Consider the following 19,257-nt stretch of genomic DNA (forward strand, 5'->3'; position numbering starts at 1 on the left):
CCAATTATCTTGACCAAAGTATCTTTCATTGTTTCATTCGGATGAATAAACCAACATCATTGCCAATGGTTCATAAGTTTAAAAAAATCCCAAAACAATCTTAGCAAAGTTGGGGTGAAAACTTACTCAAACAGATAGAGTATGCAGAATAAATGGTGACTTATCATCAACCCATGATAGCTCCAATTAGGATCAGAAATAAAGTTAAACTGACTGACAAACTATAAAGATGAAGAAAGAAAACAAAAAGAGTTGAAATCTTTCACAAAAATGGTCCTTCTTTCTCACTCTCACATGCACCTCTCTCTCTCATACACACACAGAGAGAGAGAGAGAGAGAGAGAGAGAGAGAGAGAGAGAGAGAGAGAGAGAGAGAGAAGGAAAGGAGGCTATTTAGAGTAAGCCAAAGTTTTTGTTAAGTTTGGATTTCAACAGAGGTTGATAGAAGAACAATATAAATATTATTTAATTGGGGAAGAGGTAAAGACAAAGTAATACGAATCAGAAAGTGACAAATGTTCAGCAGTGAATGGGGGCAGAGAGCAGATAGGTAAAGCTGTTTGAAAACTACACCATTGAATTTATGCTTCTTCAAAAACATGATTCTGTTAACATAGACTGTACAGAGCCAGCCACTGACATGAGACTTAGAAGATGGAAGGACCATGGTAGACTCATTGTGAACACTGTCAGTGGATAAGCAACTAACTCTATAATATGTTTTAGAGATAAACATGAACAATGGGGAAGGCATTAGTCTTTTCCTAGATGAGTTAAATGAAACCTTGATTAGAAACACCCCTTTAGTCACTGCTCTCTGCACCGACTACAACGTCCTATTTCTCCAGTGGATTCCTGTGTTATCTTTTCACCTCCTTTCTGGAATCACTTAGTAAGGTTGCTCAGCATCACATGTGACGACTGGTCACAAACCCTGGTTGCTCCTGGCAGCCACCACCCACCCACATTGGGATCCAGGACTTAGACTGTTTGTTCAGAGTCTCCTCCCTGTGGCTGCCTCCCACTCCCCTTCTCATCAGCTGAATGAGGAGACAATGCATTGGCATAAGCAATCATCCCACCTTTGAGACAAGTAGGAGGTGCTGATTCACCAAGACAGTATTTCATCTCTCCAACAGGAAAATAGGATTGGATTAATGGACTTCCCTATGCCCCATACTCATACACTAACACATGTTATATAAAGTGATAGACATAGCTGGCAGCATGAAGCACAAGGAACCAAAAGGAAAATTACTGTTTTGATCCATGTCCCCTCCATTCATCTGATCAGTAGGTCCAAAAGGGCTATTTCTTTGGGCTCTTACTGAAAATTAACATTTTTGGCAAGATGCTTTCTTAATATAGAATCACCTAAGATGCCCTTTGTATGTATGATATTATTGGTACAGTACCCCTAATCCACAGATGTTTTCAGACTGTTCACTCTGTCCTCATATTGTGGGGGCAGAGGCACCTTACTCTGATGAAATTATAGGGTAGGGCTGCCTTCACTATTGCCACCACCAGCTCTCCCTATGAAGAAGAACCAAAAATAACTCAGGTTGAGCTTGTGTAAGATGACTGGAATAAATTAAAGAGAAAATGGCAAGGATGGATATAGGGAAACTATGAAGGCAAAATTTTAGAACATAAGAAAATATATGAGTATATCTAGAAAAATGATAGAAGGCAAGGGTCACAAAATGAAAAAACTAGCAGAGAAGAATATATAGGTAGAAGGGTTTAAAGATGGAATCAGGATATTTTAAAGGTTTAATACACACACACACACACACACACACACGCTTGAAATGAACATTTGCAGTCATTTTACTACAAAATATTAAATGGAAAGAAAACCAGAGAATTTTCTTTTCCTTCTGCTATTTTAATTTCATTATAATTTAATATACTACTGAGTGATTTTGGTGATACTGGAGTTGACTAGAAACCATTCGAGTGGCTCTCTGTTGATGTGTACACATTCTTTCATTCTCTGCCCAGGTAAAAATGACACATCCTACTATGACAGGCAAGTGCTCTATCTACAATGGGGTCAGCTGATTTTGCTTCAGGTAGTGAGAGCTTCACCAAGAGTTTGACCTTTGTACAGTACCTCAAAACTAAGAATTCACTCACGTCTATAATGTGTCCACTGAGGTCACAGGTCAATATATCCATTGCTACATCACAGAAAGAAAACAGAAGTAAAGAGAGGCCAGGAGCCTTTAGAAGATCACCTAAAGTATGAACACTGGGACTAAAGGTGTTGAGACATATATATTTACAAAATAAGGATATAAGATATATTCAAATTAACACTATATTTTCTTTCAAATACAATTCTAATAAGGAACTACAGTTCTTTCTAATAATCTGAAATGAAGATTCATTCAGAAACAAATAAGTCTTATCAACTTGTTTCATAGAAAACTTACATAGTCCCCAAGTTCCAGCAGATGATTATGTTAAGAACACTTTTGTCCCACCTATTTTTAAAACTGATTGGGAACAACCTGGCTTTAAAATGCAAACTATCTAACATCACTAAGAAACTTGGAATCAAATTAGTTCTCAACAAAATCCCTGTAAGAGAGGGAAACTTCTTATTACAACACCAAGGAATATGTAAAAACGAAAATTCAAAGTGTCTTTAGCATGATTTTCTTAAAAGGACTATTAAGGACTGTTGCTTATGATATAAACAATTCTCTCATGCAAGGAAGGTTCTCTCCACTCTGTCTTTGAATTTCTAGAACAGCTGGGAACTGTTTAAGACTCTGTCTCAAACACAAAAGTGTTTAACTAGCTTAATGGAACAATGGAGGGGACATTCTCTAGGATTTGAGCACATCAGAGTCAGATGGCAGTTATCAAAAGACAGGTTGCTGGTCTCAGAATCAGCTGTGCTATGTGAAGCATAAGAAAGTCATATGGCTGGCTTGAAGACCCAGCATGAAGTGAAGAGAAGGGAAGAACAAAAGGAGGTTAAAATAAAGGAAGAAAATATAGGAAGAAGAGAAGGTACAAAGGAAAGGGAGAGACATCTATAAGACCACATCTGCCAGAGGTGCAGACAAAGGGACTTGCTTCAGGACAGATAAGAGGTTAGGCAAGGGTGGGTGGGGTGATATGATGGCCAGCTCCTTTTTAGGCTTCCTGGCAGCCTGAGTCTAACTGCTGGTATATAATAGTGGCATCTCCTACTCAACTGGAAGCAGCCTTCCTTTCCCTTCCTGATTTCTGACTCCCTTTAGATAGAAAATTCATCAAACCTACTTTTCAATTTCTCTTTCATTAGGAAGTTGGTCCTGGGGCTTTGGAGGGATCTCCCTCTGACTTCATGAATGTCTGTTATCCATTTGTATGTGCGAAAGTGGATATTATGAATCAATCAATGGACAATGAGCCACTGTCAATGTCCTACCTTCCTACTCAATGTGATTTCTGACATGCTTTCTGAACAACTAATAAACATCCTAGTAATGAACAGAAAACCTTCCATTGAGTTTCTAGAAGGAACATGACCCTGTAAACAATCTGATTTTAGCCAAGTTATGGATTTCTGACTGCCTTCTATTAAATGACAGGAGTTCATGCTAACAGAGTTTAGAAGTTCATGTAATTTGTTATAGCAGCAACAGGAAATCAAACCCATACTTTTGGATGACTGAAGGGACATCTTTAAGGCACAAGCCACAAGCACAGACATGCTTTTGGAACACTGATGAGCATAAGTGAACATAAATGAAGGGGGTGGTTGTTAAGGTAAATACTGAGTGGATGTCAGTCAGCTGTCCTGGGTGGCTGCTTTCACCTGATGGGGACATTAAAGCTGTAGGAGCAGAAGAAGAATATTATCTTAGCACCATTCACAAAGTTCATGAATACACAGTGTAGGCAGAATCAGAAGAGGGTTAATAGTGCAGCATGATCCTACCTTTTCCATGATCCTCCTCTTAGCCCTGAATCCAGGATAACAGATCTGCCAGTACTAAATAGCTGCTATTTCTCCTTATATTAGGTTGTCTAAGTGTAAAGTAAGTACTTAAAAGAAAATCTTAGGAGTTGAAGACCAAGTTTTAGAAGCGTCCTTTGATATCTACTGACCTCACAAGAGTAAATGAGGATGAGGAGGATAATTAACAAGTAGGCTAATGAAAAAGATAATACAGAGCACAAGAAGTTAAGATTTGCACAGCCCTTTTATTTTCTAGACTCTAAAACACCTCCAACTCAAATTCTAGGCAATATATGTAATAATTATGCACCGCTTACTTGTGGAACTCAGTTTACCTGAGTTGGGTTATTGTCCCCATCTACCCTCTAATAGAAACATGTTAGCTCCTGAAGGTAGACAGTTTTATCTGGGCTTATGCATCTGGGATACAAATGCGTGCGTGCGTGCGTGCGTGCGTGCGTGCGTGCGTGTGTGTGTGTGTGTGTGTGTGTGTGTGTGTGTGTGTGTGTGTGTGGTGTTTTGGTTATTTTTGAGACAAGGTCCCTCTACATAGCCCTGGCTGTCCTGGAACTAGCTATGTAGACCAGGCTAGCCTCAAACTCACAGAGATCTGCCTGCCTCAGCTTCTTGAGTGCTGGGATTAAAGACTCACCTCTTGGACTTCAGATCTTCCTGGATTTGAGACTAATTCCCTCTGTTTACTCTCCCACCCCAATTTCCTGTGCTTCCAGAAATGCTCTTTTGGGGAGGTCATCTCACAGCTTCCACTCATGCCTCTTGTACATCTGACCCTAGTCTTGACCTCCTTCCTTTACCCTAGGCCTCCTGCCCAGTCTGCCTTTTTGCTCTTGCCACATGGATATCCTCAATGTGATATGGTCATTCCCCTGCAAGCCAGTTTTCTCCTTAACCTCTTACCTGGGCTGTCCCTCACTCGCCCATTCTCTGGTACTGGTGTCTTTCTCTGCTCAGGCTGTTCCCCCACATGCTGCTGTTCCTGCTGATCTCTAATTACACAGCCTCATCTTTGCAATGGCCTGCTTTTCTCACCATCATTGCCCTATATCAGTGAAAGCCTTGTCAATCTTCCCTTGGAGCTCTGTAGTCTCTGCTGTTTGGCTTCAGGATGTTACAATTAGACCTAGTTTCCATGACAGGAATTCAGTAAATACTCTTGCCACTGGATCTCTAAGACCTCAATCATATACAACACTTTGTCCTTTTATATATATCTTGATGCAATATTAAGAAACTGTGAAGATAAATCAGAATGGTATTTAAAATATCTATGGGGAGACTGGAGAGATGGCTCAGTGACTAAGAGTACTGATTACTATTCCAGCAGACAAAGTTTTCATTCCCAGCACCCACAGAGTAGCTGACAGTTACCTATAACTCTAGCCCCAGGGGACCCAATGCCCTCTTTTGGCCTCTGAGGGTACTGAGCATACATGTAGGCAAAATACCTATACATATAAAATTAAATATTAAAAAAATCTACAGGATTCCTGCAATGAACACTAAAGCCCAAAATATGTTTTACTCCCTGTACTCCACTCATGTTTACTCTCAGCTAGGCTTTTAGTCTAGCATTCTCACACCAGTTTTCATGAAGCAGAGCACACCTGACTCAGCCAGGAAACTAGTCATTTATCTCTGCATGACAAAACACATAAACTCAATTTTTCTGTCAAGGACAATGCTTATCCGTGAACAAAGGTCAATGGAACCACATGTTGAACATTCTTGTTCATGAGGCAGATCAGAGCTATATCAAAGAATAATCATTTGTGGATATTTCACCTTGCAGCCTTGTGGAAAATTAGCCAGATGACATATCAATTTTACTAGTAGAAGTAACAGTAAATGGAAAACCAGACTCCTGAGCCAAGGGTTCAAGGAGCAAGGCAAAGGAAAACATCCAGAGGGACAGTAGGGTATAGCCTAAAGGAGATGCATAGGCTACATTTAGTAGACCCGGGATACTTGATACCTGCACAGCAAGACTCTTTCCAAATTGGACCTTGAGAGATGGTTCAGCAGTTAAGAGCACTGGCTGCTCTTTCATAGGCCCTAAGTTAAATTCCTAGCACCTACATGGCAGCTCACAACCATCTATAACTGCAGTCCCATGTGATTCCATGCCTTCTTCTGGTATGCAGGTGTAGCTGCAGGCAAAACACCCATACACATAAACAGATGAATATTAAATAAAACTGTTCCCCAAAGGAAGAATATGATAAGAAGAAATTACATTTGGTAAAGAATTATTACCTTAGCCTGGTGGTGGTGCATGCCCTTAATCTTATCACTCTGGAGGCAGAGGCAGTCTGATCTCTGAATTAAGGTCAGCCTGGTTTATAGAGTGAGTTTCAGGGAAGCCAGGGTGACACAGAGAAACCCTGTTTCAAAAGCAACAACAACAAAAACCAAAACAACAAACAACAACAACAGAATAATAACCTTATTGAAAGCATAAAGCAGATAGGGTGAGATAAGAATGCTTCAGTACTACAAACAATATTCCTTATAAACCCTCTATGAGCTGGGCAGTGGTGGTACACGCCTTTAATCCCAGCACTTAGGAGGCAGAAGCTGGTGGATCTCTGAGTCTACAGGGTGAGTTCAGAGGCAGCAAAGGCTACACAGAGAAACCCTGTATTGAAAAACCAGAGGAAAAAAAAGCCTGTATGAACAGTGTTTTTTGTTTTGTTTTGCTTTGATTAGTTAATTCAGAAGGCAAATATGGCTTGGTAGAACAGAAAGAGCATTGTTGATTTTAAAGAATAGTAAATGATGTATATGTTTAAATTTCAGAATAATTACTGGAGTGAGAAAGATGGCATAGGCAATTGCCTGGCCACAGACTGATCTCTCATAGGAAACTGCAGCACTCTAGGTGATTCATAAGCTATGAGTGGCACATGAAGTGTCCTCCAAAAGGCTTTTGTTGTAAGGCTTGGTACCACACTGGATGATTCAATCATTGAGAGTTGATTGGATTGGAGGTCTCCCATAGGATCAATTGATTCTTTCACTAGTAGATTCATGGCATTATTGGGCAGTGGGGCTACTTAGGGAGGAAGGTCATTTGTGACATACCTTGTCCCCACCTTCTCTCTGACACCTCTTCTTCCTTCCTGTTCTCTCTCTGTCTGGTTGTCATAAGGAGAGCAGCTCTACTTCAGCTCAGCCTTTGCCACAGCACTTTGTTTCACCACCAACTCAGAAACAGAGTGAGCCAGCCATGGGCTGAAACCATGAGACAGAATAATCTCTCCTTTAAATTGCTTCTCTCTGGTGTTTGTCATAGTAATGGAGTGCTAAATAACACATCAAAGCTAATCTAAGCATGAGTCAAGCTCAGACTAACTGTTGTCCCTGCAGTAAACAGGTAGATGCTAAAACACATTCTAGAAATTATTTAGTAGATGTGAAACAGTCAGTATTAGTATTATAAATGAATATAGTCATTACTTGGATATATATGTATGTGTGTGTAATACATACATATATATATATGTATTCATTATATATATTGAAAAGGCTGTCCCCTATATATTGAAAAGGGAACAGATTCCATAGAGGTTCACTACTGTTGCAAGTCATAAAAGTACTGACAATAAGAATATCAGCTAAGCTTAAGGATAAATAAAAAAAATAAGTAATGGAATGTATATAGCTGTATAGATAGATTTTTGAGTTTTTAATGATATTATAAGAAAATATATGAGGCAGGAGAAAAGCTGAAGACACTATACTGTGTACACAATTATAATTGCTATTTCATTAGATATGAATTGCTCTCAAGGGGGCCAGCTGCAGGGAACGATCACAGGCTTCAGCAGGAAAGGTATATGCCCCCAAGGGTTTCCAATGCGATTTTATGAAGGATAGAAAACACACAGTGGAATATTTGAGAATCAACTGAGGAGATTGAAATTTAAAGCTCTTTTGGTTAAGTCCAAGGAAGGAAAGGGGCAGGAAAGGGCAATGTGATTAAGGAAGGATATAAAGATTAGAATGAGGAGCCTAAGAGGGAGGCTTAAAAAAATAAACAGTGATTTAGAGATATAAACTATTTATAAAATTGAGTAGTGAGAAGCCCAAGAATACTTCAGAAGAGGAAGCATTATGACTGGGTACTACTGACGGCATCCCAACCAGGGACGGTCACGTAGCTGTGAAAGCAGAGTGTGGCAAGATGTTAAAGCTGCAAGGACCTTCCTGAACCTAGCTCTTTTACAGGTCCAGCAGTGCCGGAAGAGATGCACTAGCCCATAATCAGGTCTCTATGCCTCCTCTGACCTCAGCTCTCACCAGTCAGAGCAAAGAACAAAAGCAAGCAGGAATGGAAGGGGGCATGAGAACTTTAAGGTCACAGGATCAGGACCTAATCCATGGGCCGACCACCACCAGGGTTGGAGCGAGGGATAGCACAGAGGGATCTCATTTCCTGTCCTAAGAGCCAAGTGTGAGAAGGTGGTGAGAACAGCAAAGAGGGCAGGGGAGTTTCAGGACAAAAGGCCAGCTGGGTGAACACAAGTGCTTTTTACCCCAGGTACTTAGTGACAGAGTGGAGGGACGCTTGAACTGCTACTTATACACATCCTCTGATGACAGATCAGATTCCTGAGGTCTGGAAAGTGTTACATACCATTATTCTAAACAAGGCTATGAGATAGAGCAAGCAATTATAGGCCATTTAGCTTAACATCATTTACAGAAAAATATTAGGAAAAGTTTATGAGGGGCAGAGGGGACAACTCGGCAAGCATATGGTAATTTGATTAGGAACAGGCCACATGCTCTCACTGGAGGAAAGCTAGCTGGCCTGATGGTCTTCTTTGAAGTTACTGCCTTCTTAGTTTTATACAGTAATCCATGAAGTTTTCCCTCAATATCTATAGCAATTAGAAATGAATTTAAGATGTCTAAATAAAAAAAAACCTCAATCATAACCAAGGACATAAAAACACAATGGGAAGAAAATGAAAGTTAAATATTAATGGGATTGTGAGAGGGAAATGCTAATAAATGTCAGGAGAGTTTAAGCCAAGGTATTTTTCTTTTTTTTTTCTTTCTTTTTGTCTTTCTTCCTTTATTTTCTTTTTTTGAGAAAAAGACTTGATTTTTGGTCATTTCCTAAAGTTCTCTACAGAAAAAAAAAAGGAAAATAGATTTCAGGTAGTTTAAATGAAAACAAAGCAAAATACTTTTTTCTTTTTGGTGCACTGATCTGGTCATTTGATGTCATTAAAAATCTGGCATAAGCCGGGTGGTGGTGGCGCATGCCTTTAATCCCAGCACTTGGGAGGCAGAGGCAGGCGGATCGCTGTGAGTTTGAGGCTGGACCGACAGCCTCCAAAACAATACAGAGAAACCCTGTCTTGTAAAACCAAAAAAAAAAAAAAAAATCTGGCACAAAGGGACGGATAGTAGATTATTTTCTCTTTTTGGAATTCTTCAAATTAAAAATTTTTAAAGAAAAAGAAGATATCTTTGTAGTTCTGGAAATATTAGGTCAATATTTTTTTGGTATGTCTGTAACACTGAACAGCTACAGAATGTTAAGAAAAAACAAAAGGATAAAAACCAAGACAGAAAAAGCATTGATGTTTAAATATATAATTTAATACATACTTTATAACACATACACACAACACAGAGTAGCTGAAGCATCAGTGACCCTTGCACATATTTCTGATGGTGACAGTCTACTTTTCAGACTGATGGCATCTACATATCTACCACATTTACTGAGGATGAGTCAGTCTGTTCACCATTGCATTATCAGAGTCTAGGAGTGTAGGGAATGAATAAATAAGAAATGAATGCAGCTAGTGTATTAGATACTTATTTTTGTCAGATACTATAACTGTCTCCTTTTATCCTCAAATAATTGTTTTTAAAAATTCTATAATTAATCATATTTTTAATAGTGAAGAAACAGAAACATTGAGAAATGTAAGTAAGTCACCTAAGGTCTTATATATATATATATATATATATACATCTAGTAACTGACAGGGGCAAAATGCAGACAGTTTGGTCAAAGGCCCACATTTAACAGAATATGACTTTCTTCTAGAAATAAACACTGGGGCTGCAGAGATGGTTCTGTGGTTAAGAGTACTTGCTATTCTTCCAGAAGATCTGGGTTTGACTCATAGCCCTCACATGGCAGCTAATAACTGGCTGTAATTCCTGTTACAGGAGATTCTTCCTTGTCTTCTGACCTCCATGGGCACCATGGGTACACAGACATACATTCAGACAAAACACCCATACACAAAAAATAAAATCAGAAATGAGTATATTGTGTAATAAATCTGTCACTAAGTATATGTAAGGAAATTACATGTAAGGCAGGAGTGTTTTCTTTTACAGGTCTGGGGATGGAAACTGGGGCTTTGCACATGCAGAAAAGGGATTTACACTGAGCTATCATCCAGCCCAAGGCAGTAGCCCCAAGTATCACAGGACTCAGGCATCTATATCGCCATCACTGAATCCTCTGAACTCAGAGGCAGTGGGAAGTGGAAAGCTTCATTTCCCAGCCTAAGCTTTCTGTGTCAGCAAAACTCCTCAGTACCAAAGGAGTCATAAAGACTCATAGGTAGGGCACCAAAAGACATGACTACATTCAGCTCTAATCACGAGTTGGAACCCTTGATTCAGAAGAAATATACCCTTCATGCTAATACAGAAGCCTTACAAGAAGCCCCTGGGACAAACAGGACAGACTAAGCCTCTCAGAAGGAAAGGACTAGTTTGGATAGAGGAATCAATATCTGTTCTTCCTTTACTTCTTAGAGTCTACTCATTTCATGTGTCTCCAAGGCTGGACTCAAAGGAAGTGAGTTCTTACGGGTGACAGGGTTCCATATTTGGAAAAAAGCTTATTTATAATGTAGTCATCTTTCAACTGGAAGAACACTGTCACCCTGGAGGCAACTCCACAGAAAGCCTGTCACTTCAGGTTGATCCAAGTTTCAGAGAACTTGTTTTGAGGAATGGGGTTAAAAGTTTAGTTTCACTATGGAAGGAAAGCACAGCCAATTGAATACGGTGGGGGGGGGGTGAAGTGTGGTAAACGAAGTGAATGCAGCCTACAGGCTCAGAAGGACGAAACACAGAATAAGATCTATAACTCTGCAGTGAAGGGAATCTGTGGGAGAGTCAGCCCTGGGTAAAGGGGCAGCAAGCGCGCATATGAAATCAGACACCACTCTTATGTTTAACAATGCTGGTGTCAAGAGAGTTGCAGAACAGGTAGGATGATAGCATTTGAATGCACAAAGAGTGGGAAGGGAGGGATGCAGCAGGGCAGGAAAGGGGGTCCGTGAGAATTCAAGAACAGCCTTGTTAGTCAGAGGGTCCTCTTCCTGTTCTACAAATTCTTTTGTTCTGGGTCCTTATCAATCCCACACCTTGCCTAAATGAGAATGACAGACAAGTCATTCTTAATGACTTCCTAGTTTTTGAAACTATTTTGGTGTTAGAGAAAGAGCCATGTCTAAGTGGTTATGAGAACAAGGTTTTTGCTGTCAAGGTAGCTTCCACTCTGAAGTGACCATCTTTATTTGTGAGAAGAGAAATATGTCCCTAAATATGACTTGTGAAGTATGTTAGAGAAATGGTGCCCTTACAGCCCTTTAGGACAGGGGCTTTAGAGGAGATCCTTGCTGTGTCAGCAGCAGCGTGGCTAGTATCTTCCTCCCCCAGGGACAGGCACATCCTCTCCTAGGCACACCCACTCACCATTAGCAAAGAACAATTACTCTCTGTATCAAAGCGTGGCCACGCCCTGTGGGGACAATACAGGGCTCCACAGCCCTACCTCTCCTAAGCCACTCTTCGCTTCCTTTGTCGGATTTCATTTTGTGTGTAAGAGGCACACACTGGGCACAGCCCTTTTGGGGGGGAACAACATAAAACAACACATTTCAAAGAGTGGCCAACGACCACACATTTCACTTTTAATATGTCTTCACTGGCTTTTCCCAATCATTGAAAGTTGTATGACACACCAGAATTTGGTTCACAACCCAGAGAAAAAAAGTTCTAGCGGTGCTATTCCACAGTCACTCACTATACACTTCCTGACCTCCTCTCTCTGAAGACCCTACTTTCCATTATCTTTGGAAATTCATTTTAAATACCTTTAGTTTTGTCATCATAATGAGTAAGGATCACATTAAAGCAGTGATGTCATACATTTATATAAACTTAGAACAGAAGATGTTTTGTACTAGCAGTGTATACTACTGACACTAACAATCTATTTCTCTTTTTTAAAAAATGATTGTGTACATACGTATGCGTATAGTCTAATACATGCATGTGGACGTCAGAGGACAACTGTCAGGGTTTTGTTCTTTCCTTCTGCCATGTGGGTTCTGGGGATCAAATTCAGGCCATTAGCCTTGGCAGTAAGCACCTTTACCCACTGGGCCATTTCCCTGGCCCTTAAATTCTTTCTGAATATGGGAACTTCTCTATTTAAAAATTTATCTGTCTACCTACCAGTCAGGCAGTATTAAACAACTGTCTTGTTAGACTTTTGCCCTTTTTTCTCCCCAAAGTCTCTATCGTCAAACAATTTAGAGTCTGGCAAAAGGAGAAAAACATGAAAACAAATGATTATAACAGGTCCTGCAGCAATGGTTCTCAACCAGTGGGTTGTGATTCCTTGGGGGTCGAATGACCCTTTCACAGAGGTTATCTAAGACCACTGAAAAACACCAATATTTATGTTATGATTCATAACAGTAGCAAAATTATAGTTATGGAATAAAAACAAAAATAATTTTGTGGTTGGGGGTCACCACAACACGAGAAACTATATTAAAGGGCCACAGCATTAGGAAGGTTAAAAACCTGCTTCCTAGAGTGTACAAGGCAATTACAAAGACAATGGAGAAATGTTAGTGGTAGTAGAATACTGGCTAGAAAAGGATCCGTGGATAGGATGGTATCTGAGCCGAGCCTTATAGTGTGAGGCAGGTCTTTCATGACTTATGCGCGTGTGATTTTGTGCCAGATGCATAAGCATGTTAGTGACTTGTGTGAGAGTGTGCACACATAGCTAGCAAGACAGGTGGCAGGTAAAAATGGCTTCTGGCCCTAGAAACCCTGCAGGTCTAGGGGTTGGTAAAGCAGATATCTTGTGGGCATCACAGATCATTCCTCAGACCAATGAGATGAGATTTGTCCAAACTGTGCTCTCCATTCTGAAATGAACTATTTTCCTGGGTGTGTTTTACTCTTGTTTTTCTTTACAGAACAATGGATTTTTGTGGTGAGAATGGTATCTCAAACTTAATTCTCCCTGTTCTCGTTTGGGAAGTGCCCTGTGGGGTATGCCAGTAAGGTGTGTTACAGATCTTTGAAGGTTGGCAGCAGGCATTCCATGAGGGCATTTTCCCAGCCAGCTGGCCAAATGTGGTTACACATTGGGTGGTGAGGGAGTCCTTACCACTTCAGTTGGTCGGTAGTATTTCAGATCCACAGTCACGTGAATTTTGCCGGTCTCTTTGCATCTGCCCACTTCATTTTCATTCTTTCCTTCCCACCTGCAAAGAAGACAAACAATCAATTCTTAATTGCTTGGTAGCATGTGGCCACACTGTGGTGCTCAGGATGGCTTGCCTGTCTTCTCCCTGCAGGAGGGCATAAGAGCATTAACAGCAGGGGTAGGCCCGCCCTCAACCTTGTTATTACAGCAATTGTGGCTTTCAAAACTTTCTGTATTTGTTTGAAAGGAAGTTTCACCACCCCACTCCTTCCTTTTAAAGAAAAATCAAAATGAATTTAAAACTGAGACTTTAGACATAAATAGATGAGGGGAAAAAAAGGAATTGGATAGCTTTTAGGGGTCTTAAAAGGGTTTTTTTTTGTATTTTATAGATTATTCTTTGTAGTCAATTATTGTGAATTAATTATTGTCATTCAGTTTCCCCTTTACTTTCCTTTTCATTCGTATTTTAGGCACACTTAGTATCAGTCTGTGCACCCTATTTCATGAGAAGTTCTATCCCTTGCCGGTCACATGTTCATCTGGTCATCATGTGCACATGACATGATGGAGGCCTCATCACTTCACCACGGATGAGGAAGCCTCTCCAAAGTATACAATTAGTTGTTCATTTCTTGTCCTCTAGCATGATCTCCCTGACTTGCCTGGGATGTTCCGGAACTGGAGTTTACCTCACTAAACATTTGAGGTTGCCAACAGGAAGGATAGACCCACCATGACCCTCCAGATGTACACTGTATAGGATACATATGCTCCTAGGCTCCAAGAGCAGCTTTTCATAGGAAACTCTACTTACCTGCCTTATGTTCTTATTTTTCATGAATGGAACAACTAGAGTTGGGCCTGGTTGTTCACATCTGTAATTCAAACTATTTGGGAGGTTAGGTCAGGGATCAGGAGACCTTAGATTCAAGGGCAATATAGTGACCTCCCCAGAAAAGAGAAAAACGGAAGAGAAAGCCCTTGATTTACTTCTGACCTTGGGATTTCTATAATCTAATATCCCAATAAAAGAATATACTATAAAGTTTATTTTTTACCTTTTTTTGGCAAAGAAAGAAATGAAAAACAATCTGACAAGTTTAATTTCAGTGTTTATCCTTAGAATGAGTTCAATTTGTCAGCTGGGATAAACACAGATGATTTTGTGTGCTTCCCAGATCACCCTGAGAGGACCAAATGGAAGGAAAGAACATCCATGGCTACTTTACTATGTAACAGATACCTCTGATAATGAACATTAAATACTGAAGAAGGTGATATTTCAAAAAAGGATGAGTATAGCCTGGGCTCACAAACTTTATTTTTGATTAATGATATCAGTATTTGTCAAGTCATCTCTTGGCAGGAGAGGGGAACTATATGTCTATTGAAGGAATATTCAGTTTGCTGGTTTGCTGAATTCCCTGACACAGAGAATAATTGTATACTATGTCAAACTATATAAACTATATAAGCAGTCACCTTCCCATAAATTGTATCTTGATCAACCAAAACATAAGTATCTGGTAATCTACTCATTGGGCTTAACTTTTAAATGTTGGATAGATAATTTGACAAGTAATATAGAGTAGAAAACTTCAAAGCAATTTGTTTGAAAAACTCACATCACGACAGTGTGCAGGTGTTTTGGGAAGAAAAGGGATGGCCTGACATACTGACAACCCTCACTGTCTCTCTTGAGTATACCTCACAAAAAAGGATATTTGGTTGTCATAATTTTGGGGAATCAGAATCTAACTGTAAAGCTATTTTGGTAGAATCTTGTTGATTAAGCTTTCAATAAACAAAAGAACATGCCATATTTACTAGACATTTTTAGCCATAATATTTTTTGTCTACATTTCATACTGTACAAAGAGACATAGTCCTAACAGATACCTCTAGGAAAGTGTTTCCAGCTGAGCCAAAGGGCTAACAGAAACAACATTCATGACATTTCCCCCCATTTGCAGCTAAACTGACTTAAGGTATATACTCCCCCTGACAGCATTTCTTCCACTTCACCTCTTTTCTCCCAAGCTACCCTTTGAATTTGTAAAAATCCTTTTCCTCAAGGCCAGTAAAGAGCAGGTATCAGCTGGGCTTTGGGCCAAGGTCAGAGCTATTCCTATGATTCAGTGCATTTGGCCCTGGCATCTTTCATAGTCATGAAAGACAGCATTTTTTTACATTTGTTTATTCTCTCTCTCTCCCTTTCTCTCTCTGTCCCTCTCCGTGTGTGTGTGTGTGTGTGTGTGTGTGTGTGCGTATGAGAGAGAGAGAGAGAGAGAGAGAGAGAGAGAGAGAGAGAGAGAGAGAGAGAGAGAAACAGTCAGGAGACAGCTTTTGAGAGTTGGTTTTCTGTTTTTACCATGTGGATTCCAGGGATCAAACTCAGGCCATCACGACTGGAGGCAAGCACTCTTTACACATAATGCATTTCTTCTTATTTACAGCAGATTGTTATGAACAAGAATTTAGAATTGACTACTGTTTCTCTGTGGTTGGTTTGCAATCACAACAAACACTTGAGACTTCTAACACTAGTCAAAAGGGGAAAGTTTGAAGGAAAGCTACTCCTCACCTCAGGAGATCATTAAGTGCAAGCCTACTGGCAGGCAGGCTTGGGGTTAATGTGACTTTGGCACTTTTGGGTCCAGGAACCCAACAAGCCTTTCTTGTGGCTGTCTGAACACTGTCTGCTGGGCTTCCAGCTTATAAACTGCTGACTACAGTCAAAACAGCCTTGCCCTCCATAATTGATTCAGTCATACTGAAAAATCAAATGGAAACCATGAAATGGGTCACAGCAGAACGAGTTCAAAGAAACCATCTTCTCACTTGTACTAGATTTGCATGAAGGTACTAAGCAAAAGTTTCTGCCAAGGGCCAAAATCATTCAGTTACAATACAAGAAACACTTGTGTTAACACATGAACGGTAATAGCTAACTTGTCCTAACAAGCAAGGCTATAACTCAAAGCAGAACTTCAGTGTCAAAGAAATGACCATGTCTTGACAGGGAATAGAGGATTCAGCTAATTAACAGGAATTACTACCTACTAATTTAGATTGGCAGCTCCTTAGGCAGGGATCCTGTATAATTCAATTTTAAAACTAAATTGTCAGTTCTTAATAAGCATTAGAAAAAAAAGAAATAAAAAAAAACTAGAAAGAAAGAAGAGTAACCAAACTACTCCAATGAAAAAGACAAGGTTCTATTAAAATCTAGCCAATGAATATTTTCTTCTGTGGTAAAGTCACTGGCAAGGTACCCATTTTCCTGTAAACAAATCCTTATCCATGTGCCTGTAAACAGCTCTAATGAAACACACACACAGACACCAGAAGGAGAGACTAGATAATACTAGATAATAAGAGGAAGGAGGTCGGCAAGACTGTTAGGGGAACAAGAAAAAGTAATGGAAGTGAATATGATAAAAACATATCATACCTGTGTATAAAAATGTCACAATGAAACCCATTATTATATAACTATGTATAATAGATGCTAAAAATAAACATAAAAAACACTAACTTATGGGGCTAAGGATTTCTTGTGGCTCAGGGGTACAGTGCTTGCATTTCATGTTCAAGGTCCTGGGTTCCATTATCAGCACAATAAGAAATCTACTCAACCAGGAGTCCTGTTGAGGTAACAAGAGAAAGAAATCAATTTTAGGACTACTGCATTTGATGCCTGAGAGGCAAAACTTCTCTTTGTGACTGGGAAGTCCCAGAAATTCAATATTTAACTTCAAGACAGGCTGTTTCATATGGCTACAGGAGGATGAGGCAGTGCTTACTGCAGGAAATAAAACAGAAGGATCCTGGAAGACCCGCCAGTATCTGAAAAGAGATGATGGTTTGTTCATCCCATGGGTTCCTTTCAAAATCAGTACATTCATGAGGGCTGAAAGAACAGGGAAGAGACTAGAAGAGTCCAGTTTTGAAAGCTAGAAGATGAATGAGTGCTAGAAGACACAGCAGAAGCTACAGTGGGAGAGTTGAGAATGAATGAACCCCGTTTGCATTTGCAGAAATGCTAGCACGCTCAGGGAGAGCAACTTGTTCCTCATCTCCCCCCTTTTCCTCAGTGGGCAACTGCATCACCCAAACTGGTGAAGAAGGTCACTGGACTGAAGGTCAGAGGTCCAGGGAAGGGTAGGTCCAGATACTGAAAACAGGAAGTGTAATGAATGCCGAGGGCTGAGATTCCTGTCCATGTTCCAGCAGGTGGCAGTCAGGTCTACTTCCTTCCAAAGAGTAGACTGGGAGGTGTCCCCTGGGCATCAGAGACTTTATACCTAAATGGCCTTGTCAGGTCACCCCATAGTGACACAGATAACTCCCAATTAGCTTCTTAGACCCCCATTTTCAAACATAACCAGAAAACCAAGGATTATTAGACCAGATAAGTGAGAAAAGTCACATATGAAAGAGGCTGAACAAAAGAAAAACAGACCTTTGAGGAAATAGAACAAGTAAAGGAGAACTGAAAACAAAAGCAAACTTTCACATATACCACCATCCATTTTCTCAGAGATATAGTAAAGATAACAAAGATATATTACACAATACTACATTTAAAAAAGAACAACTTGAGGGCTGGAGAGGGCTCAGTGGTTAAGAGTACCTCTGTTCTTCCAGAGGACTCCAGTTGCATTCCCAGACCCCACATGGCAACCTACAACTGTCTGCAACTCCAGCTCCAGGAGATCCAACACCCCTACACAGATAAATATATACGTAAGATAAAAATAAACAAATATATTTTTTAAAAGGACAAATAGAAACAGAAGAGATTTTAGAACTTGAATAAGAAAACCAGGAACTCAAAATTAAAAAGATGTTGAAGACAAAAGTTGAAGAGATTTCCTAGAAAAAATAGTACAAAAAGATATAGACATGAAAAGACAGAAAGGTTAAGAAAATACAAGAGTGCACAGGAGCCAGTATAATAGATTGCCGGAAAGATAGTACATAAGAAATGGAGCATGGCAAATTATCTTAAGGAAGAAGGAAGTTAGGAGAATTTGACTGCTCAGGAGCCCAGTATAATAGGATATCTAGGAAGAAAATACAGAAAAATGGAGCAAAGTTAGTTATCTTAAGATAAGTCAAGAAAGTTAACCAGAGCAGAAGCACATGCATTTGTAGACAAAAAGTGGCTCATATCCATGTGAGTAAACCTACCTCACATGGAGTCTCAGAGCACCGAGACCAAGGAAGATTACAGCCACCTTTCCAATTGAAGAAACACGGCTGGGAGTCAGATGGCTCCTCAAGGCTCAGCTTAACACTGCAAATACTGAAAGAAAATTATTTCTACCCTGGAAACATGAATGGGTCCATTGCTAATTCTGAGGACAGACTAAAGGATATTTTAAGATACACTAGGATTCTGAAAATGGTGTCAGCAAAATAGGGGTTACAACTTAAGAGAGAAGCTGTTGAGTCCTTTGGATAGTGTGAAGGAAGACTATGGATGCTAATACTTCTGACAGTTCAGACTGAGTCAGACCATGTTTCCACTTGAAAAATAAGACCAATAGACTAACATAGGTGTTCTGAAACCTTGACAGGTGATTTGGAAAGATAGGACAATGTTTAGGGTGAAGTTGGTGATAAACACATAGAAAATGAACCAAACAGACAAAATACATCTAAGAGGAGTGTGATAAACAAATGATAATTGTTCATAAAAGTCAAAGTTTTCTGGGAGTTTCAGTCATGAAAACACAGAATGCTGAACTCACAAAAAATTTAA

General features: G+C 39.8%; 1 protein-coding gene across 1 annotated transcript in view; it reads right to left on the reverse strand.

Annotated features, from left to right (window-relative positions):
- The window catches only part of Gmds (GDP-mannose 4,6-dehydratase), a 516,914-nt gene that overhangs the window by 81,149 nt on the left and 416,508 nt on the right, over positions 1–19,257 (reverse strand). Inside the window, exon 9 of the mRNA XM_040755777.1 lies at positions 13,446–13,542. Coding sequence (XP_040611711.1) covers positions 13,446–13,542 — 97 coding nt within the window. The remainder of the gene's footprint in view (positions 1–13,445; positions 13,543–19,257) is intronic.

Source organism: Mesocricetus auratus, unplaced genomic scaffold (assembly GCF_017639785.1).
Source record: "Mesocricetus auratus isolate SY011 unplaced genomic scaffold, BCM_Maur_2.0 Super-Scaffold_100013, whole genome shotgun sequence".
Taxonomy (NCBI): Eukaryota; Metazoa; Chordata; class Mammalia; order Rodentia; family Cricetidae; genus Mesocricetus; species Mesocricetus auratus.